At 41.2% G+C, this 12,943-nt stretch overlaps 1 protein-coding gene across 3 annotated transcripts in view; it reads right to left on the minus strand.

Moving 5' to 3' along the window:
* Nucleotides 1–12,943, minus strand: part of prkcz (protein kinase C, zeta) — a 106,179-nt gene that overhangs the window by 35,050 nt on the left and 58,186 nt on the right. For all 3 annotated transcript variants that reach the window (XM_085780987.1, XM_085780989.1, XM_085780988.1), the window contains 5 exons: nt 10,896–11,027; nt 7,405–7,495; nt 5,219–5,256; nt 4,780–4,974; nt 1,097–1,194 (listed from right to left, as the gene is read on the minus strand). In XM_085780987.1, coding sequence (XP_085637113.1) covers nt 1,097–1,194; nt 4,780–4,974; nt 5,219–5,256; nt 7,405–7,495; nt 10,896–11,027 — 554 coding nt within the window. The remainder of the gene's footprint in view (nt 1–1,096; nt 1,195–4,779; nt 4,975–5,218; nt 5,257–7,404; nt 7,496–10,895; nt 11,028–12,943) is intronic.

Below are 12,943 nucleotides of genomic sequence, written 5' to 3' on the forward strand. Positions count from 1 at the left end.
GGTTCCCCTAATGAGCACAGAGTTAGGGATGAAGACCCTCTCCTACTTTAGGCCTTGGTCTTGGAATGACCTGCGAGTCAGGATGAGGATGGGATCTCTCATCCCTCTTTCTGGCTTTACTGTAAACAGACTCTCTGAACTATTAGTCACCAGCTGCACCTGTGGCTCTTACAGTAGCTTTCAAATTGTGTTGCATGTTTGGTGTCTCTTTCATTGTATCAGTTATCATTATTAACTGTTACCTTGCTCTTGCTGTGTATGTTTGCTTGTTTTAGATCGTTTTTTTGTAATGCTGCTCTTCCTGACCAGGACATCCTTGAAAAAGAGATTGTAAAATCTAAATGGATCCTTCCTGGATAAATAAAGTTGAAATATATATATATATATATATATATTTTAAATACTCTTTCATATGTCTCCTTTGGGGTGTTTTAATAGTTTTGAGAAGGTTGCAGCTCTGCTATGCAGCTGCACATTGGCATATGAAGAATGGAAGGCTCTGCACAGTTTCAAGGCAAGAATATCATAATGAAGCCGAACTTTTGATGATGAGACCTTCATCAAGGCAAATATCTGACAAAAAGGAATCTCAAAATGACATCAAAGAGAGCACACCTGGCTCCTTGATGCATGTAAAAGCTGAGGGTAAAGCTGTGTAGGAAGCTATCAGAGGATCAAAATAACCCGAATAAGAATACGAAAAAGAAAAAGAAATAAGGGCAAGAAGTATCAGGAGAACTGTTTAAATGCACAACATGTGGCCTTGAAGGTCCCATATTGTATAAAATGAGAGCTCCATGTCTTTTCTGATGAAGCAGGTCTTGATTCCACATTAATATTGTGAATGTATCAAAGTGCTAAATCCACAGGGATATTCACACAGCCTGCATTCAGACACACCGACCTTCTAATTAGTGGACAACCCACTCCTGTCCTGACATTCATGGGATTTGTTGATGATAATAAAACACCAGCCCTGTGAACTAATGAAGAGCAGATCACAGTCAAACTAACGTTATGTTACTGTAAATTACTATCAGGTGCTGTGAAGTACGCTGGGAGCTCTCGCTGAATTTCAGCCTTATCAAGCTCTTACCGACTTTCCGTCTGGAAACAGGAGTGCAGGCCCACTAGGAATGGATTGGTGGACGCCTGCTCAAACACATGCTTCTCTGTCTGCACCCAGTCGATATCCTGGAGAGATGAGGGGAGACAGACAGAGACAGAGATGGCATGAAGGCAAGAAAATGTATTAACAATCAATTTGTCTGATCAATAGACCTCCTCAGACAGCTAGAGACAGACCGAACCACAGATAAAGAATGCAGTTAGTGCAGAGAATACTCCTCAGACTGTTTTGCTCCTTGGACTGTCCCACTTAGGTGGGTGGACCTTGGATGGTGTGCCAATAGATAACAGGGCAGCATCCTGAAAACCATCAGTGAGTCACTGACTCAAAGAAAGACTCAACATAATCTTTTTAAAAAGGACACACAGACAGAGTTGTTCTTTTATAACCTTAATGTGTTCAAAGTGGAGAATGTAGGGACAACACTGAAGCAAACATCCCCAACAACCAATCTACAACAAACCTGCACTATCTTTTATTCATGATCAGCCATTCTGATCAGGTCTGCGTGGTTTTAATTGTGAACTAGTGTTTAGCCGGAGGTGAGGATGTTTGATGAAGATTTAAAGAGTCTTAAAGTTGATGATGGTTAATGTTTTATGTGGGCTACAACAGAGTGCGTCAGAATTCTGAGCTCCCCGTGCTGTGCTCCTGCACCTTATGGTTAATTTATAACACCACAATAGAGACCCCATATTGTGCACACCATACCAAATTCTTTCTGGTCAACTCATTACTAATGGAGGAATTTATAATTATGCAGAATCCGAACTCACAACACATCTCCTGTTGGTCATTTCATCTGCTTTAGTAGTTTGTAGTCAGCTCTTACAAGCTTCCTTTGATGTAAGGCATTAGACTACTGCAAAGATGAATTATTAAATTAATGTACACCAGTATAGCTATTAATAAATAAAAATGGGATGTTCACTCAAAAGATTAGTAGAACATGATGATTTCTTCAAATGTTTTCTGGTATCACTTTTGTTCTGTTCATAGAAAATTTGGTTTTGGCCACTGGATTGAAATTAAAAGTGTTTCTGGGTGGAAAATGAAAAAAAGAGATGATAACAGTGACGAAAGTGGATGTATGTTGTCCAAAGTTAGGTGTGCAGATGCTGGATGATGCTGTTGCTCTGGACAGTGGGTTTGTCTGGATATACAAGCCCATTGGGTTGTTTTTTTTAATAGGTTATTTATTGAGCAACAGCGCCATCTAGTGTCTGTTTAAACCAACAACACAGCATATTCAACAGGCTGAAGGTCCTTGCAGCTCTGTGCCAGTCTCTCATTCACCTTGGTCTTTGACTCTCGTTGTGACAAGTTCAGTAAATGAACTGCGTGGGATAAATCGGTGCTTTTATATTCTAACAGAGGTGCAGCAGCCTTCACATCATTTAGTTTTACAAGAGGGACATACAATCAAAACACCCAGATTAGGTACTTCAGTTCAGTGTCTAATAATAATACATGATTTTAATCCTTTTCTTTAAGTGTCCTTGCAATTTGAAATGACTGAATGATGAAGCACTGTGTTGGATTAAATGGAGACAGTGAGTCTTCCAACAGAGACTGGGTTATCCTAAATTCAGTCTTTGCTTTATAAATGGTGCAATGATCAACTGAGGAGTTTCAAGTTAACTGGCGTTTACTCATATCTGACAGATTACCAGTATCAGCGTAATAAAACAGAAATATAAAAACTGCATACTTCTTCACAGTTGCAGTGACTGTGTGCAGCTTCTTGAAGGTAGAGTCAATTTAATTTAATTCATAGAGAAAAATTCGGCGAGAGTAGTCTGGCTGTGCTGGGTGGAAGGATATACTGTCACTTTACAAGAAATAGTTCCAGTATATAAATCCCTCTAAAACTGTGAATTGCTGTTGTACCTTCCTGTCTGTGTGCAAATTGATCTGATGCAGTGCAACACATTTATCAATGAGTGTTAGTAGGTGCAGGTGGGCTGTTTTCCCCTACTCACATCTCATCTGTATACTAATCCAGGCTAACTGCTTATGAACTAAACACACAGACATGAGTATGAATTTCATCTGAACATCTCACAATCTGAGATTTCTACCCAGAGTTTTGTTTGTGCTGTTCACAGTATTGAGGTCTATGAAAATGTTTATTGTTGGATGAACTGACACTTGGAGAAACTAAACGTGGTGATACACAACTTTCCTTCATGAAATCTTGCAAATAAACAATTTCAGAAGTTCAGCGAAATAAGTAGACACTACTCTCCTCGCTGCACTCGCATTAATAATAAATAATAAATGTGAACTATACGTGAGTCTGTGTATTTCCTGCAGTAAAAGCATAATGCAGTCTCTTGTGAATTTTACGTCATGTTCATCAGGCGATTCATCACAGCAAAAGATGTTATATCGGGATTTTATCATCTCCTATGAGTCACCCACTCACTGATTCCTGCTTCCTTCCTCCTAAGCCTGTTTTCCTTTTCAATTCATGAGCTTTCTGCCACTTTTGTGTGATTTCCACCCCCACTTTTCTCCTCCCTCCCCTTCACTCAACCCATTTTTCCCTCTTTCCTTTTACAGGCTCAAAACCAGTTTCTGACTCAGTCTTTTTCAATCTTTCAATCTCCATCTCTCCCCGTCCTATTTTCACCCTCGCTCTCTGAACAACTTCTACACTTCACATTACACCTTCATCCTTTCCTCACTGATCACTCCTGCTGTTACATAGACCCAGCAGCCCCCTCCCCCCGGGACCCTGAGTCCTGCTGCTTTTCATTCTGGCCGGCTAATCAGGCACTGCCTCTTCAAGATGCAAGGTCAAAGCAATTAAATAGATGGTGTAATCCAAAACCAGCAATCTTCACCGTCTAAGAACACGCATTGAAAGCATAATTCAAAAGGTATTTAAAATTCATCTCCTTGTCTATAAACACATTGACCCACTGATCTCTCCTTCATTGATCTTGAATCTGTGAAAAAGCCTTAGACATCATTACCTTTTGTGTGTTGCCTCACCTCACCGTGCAACACACATCAGCTGGCATCATGTCATTTGATGTCTGTGGCTCATGTCCCTAGAAAAGCAGTGGAGGTGCAGAAGCTGGGCTGTTTCTCCCTGGAGAGTGATTACACTGCTGCACCGGAGCAGTGACGCATGTTAAAGCCGGGAACTAGGACAGTGGCAGATCCTGACGCGGTTACACGTGGGTTTGCACAGACATCAGTAGCTTTTGTATGGTATAATATACTACTGGTGTGTGTTTATCCAAGAGGAATGAGCCATCCAGTAACATCACTTTCATTCCCAGTCTTCATCTTCAGGCAAAAGGACAAAGTCTTTGTGCAGAAATAAACAACTGAAGACAAACAAACAGAGCACTTTCCAGTCTCTGTGCTCATTATTAACACATTGCAGCACTATGATGCAAAGATCAACTTTACATTTAAGATTTATCTAGTTCTGGTTCTGAATAACACTGCACTAACAAATTAGAACTAGAGCAGAGATGGTTCATCTTGATGATTAATAGATGCACATTTGTCATGTATGAATGAATAAGAGGTGTTTCCCTGACCTGCTCTGTCTGTCAGCATTAAACAGCTCTAAATACCTTGCACGTAGCTCTGTCTCTCTTTGCCTCCCCCAGGTGCACTTAGTGCCTCACCTCATCATCGTGGACCAGCTCCTTCTTCACCACCTTCATGGCGTAAACTTGCTCGTTCTTCTTTAGCCGGACCAGCAGGACCTTGGCGTAGCTGCCACGCCCGATCACCCGGATCAAGTCAAAGTCACCCAGTCCGAGAGCCAGGCCCTGGGACAGCTTAATGCCATCGATGCCATCGACTACTGCTTTGATGTCCTGCAGGAGGTAGAGGAGTGTGTTGGTGTGAGTCAGAACAAGTACGAACCAACAGAGTTTTAGTTTGAATTGGACTGAATTTATTTTAAGTCCAAGAATGATCAGAAAATCCTCCTTATCCCAAAATCATTCATATATTTTTCCTCATTATGTGATGTGTGTATTATATTAAGGAGTGATAATTATATATGACAAACTTGACAATGTCTAATTATATTCTACAGATATTCAAAGCTGTTCTCACCTCTGTATCTGTAACTTCTGTCTGCGGCATTAAAGGTACTGAAAGAAAAAAAAAATACACAGAGTTGTTGAATGTTTTTGTCCAGGCCAGCAGAGGGAGGCAGAGTACACAATAAAGTCTGGCCGTCCACAGGAAACACCAAACTAGGTCAATCCACAGGGGGTGTCAGAACATCTCATAGCAGGGACCCCCAGCAACAGTCCAGAACATCGGTCCTCAGTCTCCTGTAATAGGATTTAAAGCTCTGTTCTATGGGATCCCATCAGAGAGCAATAATGTGGTTAGATAACGGTGGAGAGTCAGTGTTACATAAATGATGACAGTGAATGTGAGGTTAAGCTACTAATGTCTACGGTGAATCTTTTCAACATAGTTATATTATTCATTAGTCGGAGACTCCGGGGTTTACATCAAGAGTCGCTGACGGGTCCTTGATCCCACTGCACTACTGTATATACTGTACTGTGCGTGGAATATACAGTACCACAATCAAATGTACTGGATACCTAAGAAAATGCTGTCATCACCCTGGAGATCAATTTTCCTGTGTATTCCTCACTGAAAGTCAAATTGTGCTGAGTCATGTACAGTATGCTTGTGTTTGATGCTGTTGCTGTGATACAGGATTCAGTACGGGTCAGCTCCGAGCTCAGATCTGATTTCTAGCAGAGTTTTTGATGAAAGGGCAAGAGAGTGTAAAAATGAATTAAGGTTATAAAACAAAATGTAGTAATACATTTTCTGTCCGACCATTGGCTATACTGTTTATCCATACAGGGTCGCAAGCGGGGGCGGAGCCAATCCTAACTGACATGGGGCGAGGGCAGGGTACATCCTTCGACGGGTGGCCGGTATAATAAATGATATGATAATAAAATGTGATAATAAAAGGTGGCACAGTGGTACAGTGTTAGATGGTTCTGGATTCAAACCTGGTCTAGGGCTTTTCTGCCTGGAGTCTGAATGTGTTCCCTGTACCTGTGTGGGCTCCCTCTGGGTTCTCCAGCTTCCTCCCACAATCCAAAGACAAACACACACACTAAGTTGAAGTGTGAATGTGACTGTGTGAGGTTGTTTGAGTTTATATTTGGGTCCTGTGATAGACTGGTGGCCTGTTAATGGTGTGCCCCACCTTTGTCCAGTGTGCCCCACCTTTGTCCAGTGTAAGCTGGGGTTGGCTCCAGCCCCCCACTGTGACCCTGTTTGCAGATGAATGGTAGAGCCTATGGATGGATGCAAATTTAAATTATATCATAATAAAAATGTAATTCTCCTGGATGGAAACATACTCTGCTTGAAACATGGGTTTGGAAATTACCCAGAATTCAAAGCAACTCTATTAAACACAGCCGAGCCTGTTAATTTGCAGCAACAGTGTAATGGATGAATTTGGATGTCTCTGTGAAGTCTCACAGTCAGTCTGTCTTTGTGGAATAGGCTCCAGCTTAGAGGTCATAGGTTTGCCAGTATCTATTCTTGCTTTTTCACATGCGTATGTTGGCTAACCTACGTATCCTTCAGTCATTCAGAGCTCTGCCTGTCCTTAAGATTGTCCATCGACAGGAAACAATTCAGGCTCAACGCTTAACAGTTGGAGCGGAATATCATGGATGTTACATAAGGTCAGCCGCAGATCCTCAACTCAACAGAACACCATATGCTGTGTCCTTATGGTCTGCTGACTCTGGATTCATTTTAACGACAGCTGCAGACACACACACACACACAGACACACACACATCTGGTCAGATAGGTAAACTGTTTGTTCCAGGTCTGTATTTTTTTGTGTAACAGTGGTTTTTGCATTTGCATTTTTACCACAAGCCATGATGACTTTTCACATTCTTCCAGCTCTGTCATTTCCATTCTGCCTTGCATTGTGGGAGAACAGTATCGATCAACATCAACATGCTCAGAACTCGGGGCGGCCATAGTGACCTCTACGTCGACACATTGACTTGTCAGCACTGAGCACAGTGGGAAGTTGTCAGAAAGATAGTGTGACGTTGGCTGGGTCAGGTCGGCTCAGACGACCCCCACAACACACTCTATTTATTTCCAACTTTAAGGTTAAGTCCTTCAGATGAACCATCCTGTGTTTATTCCTACAGGTACACAAACATGTAGCCAATAACTTTCACAAAGGTAAAAAGAAGAAAAGAAATAAAAAGGTTTCAGTGTCTTACTCTCATCTGTGTCCTCTGTGTCGTCTGGTGGAAGGTCCACCTCCTCACTCTTAGCATCTGAAGGGGGCTCCTGCGATGGCATGACTGGATCCTGAATAAAGAAGTCAAAAAATCCACCTAAATATTCAACAGCACGTTCCCCCAAATACCCACTTAAATATCCACTCATGGTTTTACACTCCTGGAAGAGTTTCTGATGAATCATGTTTGCGACGACGAAGGAAGCATCAGCTGATCCGAGACTCTAATGGCAAAGTGTGAGTTTCACTGGAGAGGGAACTGATTCACTTGAGTTGCGTCTTATCGAACTGCAAAAGTCACTTATCTGGAGCTGGAGATACGGGGCCGAAGCTGTGATCAATTCACACAGTACAAGAGCAAGTCTTGGTATTGATTGTATTGATTTTCTAATCAGGTTTGAATCGTGGATGTTTGTGTTTTGCCTTGTGGTCAGATGAACTGATTACATGGAGCGCTCTGATTCACTGTCTCTAAACTCAACGTCTCATTTCAATAGAATGGGAGGAACCAACAGGAGGACGAGCAACAGAGAGACCGGAAGTGTTTTGTTTAAACACATTGATCTGTTGGATTTTTCTAACTACACAACATCTCTCATATATTTAGTGATGGTCCCACATTGTACACAGTGAGATGTCCATGTCCTCCTTGATTACAAAGCACAAGGTATGTTAATATTATTTCTTTACTTGTTTAAATTATTTGTTAGGTCAAGGTGAGGTCATTCTATAAGCCTTTCAGGTTTCCTCACCTGCACATTTTTTCTAGGGGTAGGGTCCTCCCTACCAAGAGAGATATGTAAATGTATTTGTTCTATTTTATATGTGCAAAAAAAGCAAGGTCTATGTTCGATAAGAATACTATGACATTGGCCGCAAAATCTGTAGTTAGAAACTCAGCTGACAAGCTGTCAGGACTTGTGTAACTTCATAAAAAAAAAAAACAGAAATATTTCTTGTTATGGATCAATACTTCAAATGAAACACTGGAAAACATTAAGCATATGGAGGAACTGAGGTTTAAGTGCATGATCATATTTAAGTGCTAACAAACCAAAAGAGAAAAACTCTTCAGTGTGCAAGACTGAGTACAGTGTGGGCGTTTCAGAGGTTTGATCTTAGAAACCGTGCAAACTGAACACGTGTTGAAATGTAATTAATGTTTCTCGTGCTCAGAAAGGGAGCTGCATTAATTTCCCTCCATTTAAACTTCACATTAGGATCACTTCCAACAGTCAGCCTGGCATTTAAATAGTAAGAGCAGAACCTGATTCTATTTCTGCCTCTGACTAGAAGCAGGAGAGTCAGGTTTTTGATTTTCACTTGACTCATCTGTGATTCAGCTGAACAACCCTGAACCTGATGGAAGAATGACTTCAATTCATTACAACATGAGCTGTTTGTGTTTTGTCCTTGATTTATCATTTATAATGATGTTCATCCATCATGAACAGTTAGGCCAACAACCATAAAGGTTTTTCTGTGAGGTCATGAACAAATCAATGGTGATGGTGTGGGAGCAGAAGGCTCTATCTGAATCTCTTTTTTTTTCTGCCGACATTTATTCCTCTGCTGTTTCATAGGTTGATCTCAGCTGATAGACTGTGTGGATCAACAGAACTGTCCAGACGTCTCATTCCTTTCATTTCTCAGTCCGTCTGTGAATCACAGCTTTGGACGACCACATAGATGCTTCATCTCAGATACAGTGGCTGCTTTTATGTTGTTCATGTGGTCAGACCATCCTATGCACCTTCCCAGGCTACAGATACTTAAAGGGATAGTTCAACATTTTGGCAAAGTGGCCCATTGCCATAATCCCTATAGTTTTAGGAGTAGGTTTGTGCAAGTTCGGAGTAGGTTCGGTGCAAGCTATTTTTAGAAGGGCAGAGCAGAGCCGTGAGCTGCTCAGAGCTACGCTATGGAGGCTCATGGGATTTCTTGGTTTCTCTCATCAAACTCATCAAATACACAATCCAACAACTCCAAAACGCTCTGGTGGACAAGTTGTGACCTGCACATTCACCACACTATGAGATAATAACGGAACGTTGTTTTCGAGGCAAATGCAGACTGCTTGCTGAAAAACTCGACGGAAACACGCATCAGTGGTTTTGCATTAATTTACCTCGAAAACAACTCTGTCTCATAATGTTCCGTTATTATCTCATAGTGTGGTGAATGTGCAGGTCACATCTTGTCCAACTTGGCCAATATGTCAAAACGCTGAACTATCCCTTTAACAAGCAAACACAGGTGATCAACAATCTTATCTTGGTACTCAAAGCACTGGTGAGATGGTTTTCATTGGTTCAGTGTTCACTGGTGACAATGTTGAGGTGACTGACTGACTTTGCACGTTTCAACACATGTAAACAAAGTTTTGATGTGAAATGCATCAACTCTCCTGAGAACTGCACCGAATCGGTTTTCATATGTAAGTTACACCTAAGTGAGTCAGAGCAATTCATCTAACATCTAACCAAATCTGGTTAAGCTCAGTCATATTCTGACTGCCTGTGTGTTGGTTTCCTCTGTGCAACAGCCTGGTCTTTCATTGATTCTTCATTTAACATTTAGTTGTAAATCTAACCCTGTGCTCTCTCTCTAATGGTCACTGTTCAGGTGCTCAAAACAATGTGTCTGCACCGAGATAGTATTAGTGTCTAAATGTCCCGTCCTTCAGTTTGAGTCATCCTCACACTAAGGCTGCTTCTCAAACCTCTGCTCTCAGATTTCTGCTCGTGCTCTTACATTTTTGTGAAAATGCTCAAATGTCAAAATCCCTCAACCAGGTATGACATTGATCAATGAAAGTGTCTCTGCCTCTTCTCTCTATTTCGGGCTGTTTCTATTTATCCAGCTGCAGCGCGTCACTTGCCAGCGTAGATCACCTGAGCCAAGGACCTCAGGTCAGAATTTACTGCGCTGTCACTCTCTTCAGATTTAATGGGGTGAAGTCATGTTTGCAGCATTGGGATACATCCATGATAATATGCTTGGCTCTCAAGTGTTAATTAAGCTCAATTATGTGGACACTGTTGCTAGGCGATTGGACACGGTATTTTGCAGTACGTAGGTAAACAGGGACTATATGACAGATTAACTTTACAAAATCTGATGATGACATGAAGAATTAATGAAAGACCAGTGTTGTTAATAAAGACAGGAAAGAGACTTCACATGCTTGTGCTTCTTTTTCATTTCTCATGTTCGGTAACTAACGGTGATGAGTCCAGAACGATGCTTGAAACCTAAATCAACCGTCATGAATAGAAATGAGACAGTACAGTATAAATATGTAAGACATGTTGTTACCACATAATTCTCTCTCCTGCTGAGGGAATCAAATCTTGTTCCCTCTTGTCGGCTGCGTGTACTGTGAGCTTGTTTTCAGAGTGTGTGTGTTGGTGTCGGTGTGACGGGCTGACATCGTGCTTCCTGCTGCTCGGCACATGATGAGATACTCACCATAAGCCTTTGGCAGGTCTGAGGGATGAGTCTGTGACAGCGCTTATGGACCAGCAGTTTGCAGTTGATACACTTGTAGCCCTGCCTGCCCAGCCCCCATATCCTTTCACTACAGTGGCCACAGTATGCTTTCTGGAAGACAGGACACACACACACACACACACACACACACACACAAACAGGTTACACACCCACTGACACAGTCGCTGCTGATTCGTCAAGGGTTAATTGACAGGGAGCAGATTTATGACAGAGATACAGTGGTTGGTTAAAATCACACTGGACCTTATTATTATGGCTTTATAAAGGTGATACAGTGAACACTGTACAGAGACTGCTCAATTTCTATTTCATTTTCAATTTTCATTTTGCATGAAGTCTGTATATATATATATATATATATATATATATATATATATATATATATATATATATATATATATATATACACAGTATAAATAATATACCTCTTTTTTCTTTTTTCTTACCTTCTCTGCTTGTAATGTTCTTTCTTTTTAACTCGTACAAATTTAGGCAAAGAAAAGTAATGAGTGGCTGTGAGAGGGGTCAGGAATGCGAGAGCTTGTATATGTCTGAGTACAATCGTATGTATTTACTGTATTTTATGTTAAGCAAGAATACCCTTGAAAATGAAATGCTTCTGCTCAAGGATTTTATCCTTCACATGAATGTATATACTTGAAAAAACACAATGTCCACTTTCTTAAGCAGGTCTGGAGATGTAGAGAGCTTAAAGAAAAAGAAACTGCAGGGTCAGCAAATCTATTTACAAATGTACAATGTACACATTCACTCATCAAATATAAACAGGTATTGTTATAGTCAGTAACATTTTTCACATATTCTCTATGTACAGGTATTTCCTCCATGTTTCTCTCGTTTTCAAATGTTGAATTAACATTGTCTGTGCATCCTAAACCTACAGATAAATGTGTTTTTGAGCAAAGCTTCGAAAATAGATTTTATTTTCACTTTAAGTTGATTTGCAACCAACAGTGCCACACATACATGAAGCATTTCCAAATCTTTGTAGTGGAGCTGTGCATAGAGCCCATTCTGTTAGTTTCATGTCTTTACTTTACTTTTACTTTATTTTGTTTATTTGACTGGGACAGTGCACATCAATGTACATATAAAAACATGTAAATGTGCCGGATTGTAGCATCGATGCTAATTTCCATCCGGTGGTCCTGGTGGAGTCAGGTCAACTGTAGAGCTACACCGAGCTGACCACATTTATTCTTTTGTTTACATTCTAGTTTCCTGGTTTGACTGTGTCATTTACTACGACCCTGTGTGCAGTGTATTGTTATGTCTCACTGGCTCAGGCTCCTCCCTTTCCTCACAGACATCTATAGTAGAGCTGAGACTGTCTGAAGTTCGCTCTGTTACATAACGTGGTCTCCAGACTGCTTGGTCTTTGACTGGTTCATTATTCGAGTTTTTTTTCTTTTTTTTAGGTTGTATCTCTTACACATCCGTATTAGCACCACAGGATGTTGTGTTTGCAGCTGAATGTCCCTGGACATCAATACATGTGCCGCTACGATTGTCCACTGGAGACCAAACACTTAAGATGCAGCGCGTGTACTTCGGTGCATCCACAACATTCATTCACAGAGTGTATATGCTGACAGTGTAAAGAACAAAGAGTCCCAGTCAGGGCTCCGTTGCCATGGAAATGCAGCGAGACTTCAAAGGCTTCCCTCAGTCTTTCAAATCTAACTCTACATAGAGGTTAAGGCGAACATTTATAAATTAATCACATACTTTTTGCTGCGTCCTCTGTTCTCTCCTACACACCACAAACACATCACACGCAACCTGAGAATTATCAGTAGTCTGAGGAAAAAAGAGCTGCTGAGGATGCCTGTCACTGCACCAGGCTTTAGACAGGCTCGAGAACACGCAGCGCTATTAGCTATGCCTTTTATTCCACAGCTTAGAAGACAGTCAGGCGCACGCTGCTTTCCCCCCAGTTTCAGGTTACAGATTGCAATCGAATCGAGTCAGACTGACGTCTTGAA

The sequence above is a fragment of the Trachurus japonicus genome, chromosome 7, assembly GCF_045865225.1.
Source record: "Trachurus japonicus isolate A0001 chromosome 7, Traja_1.0".
NCBI classification, from domain to species: Eukaryota; Metazoa; Chordata; class Actinopteri; order Carangiformes; family Carangidae; genus Trachurus; species Trachurus japonicus.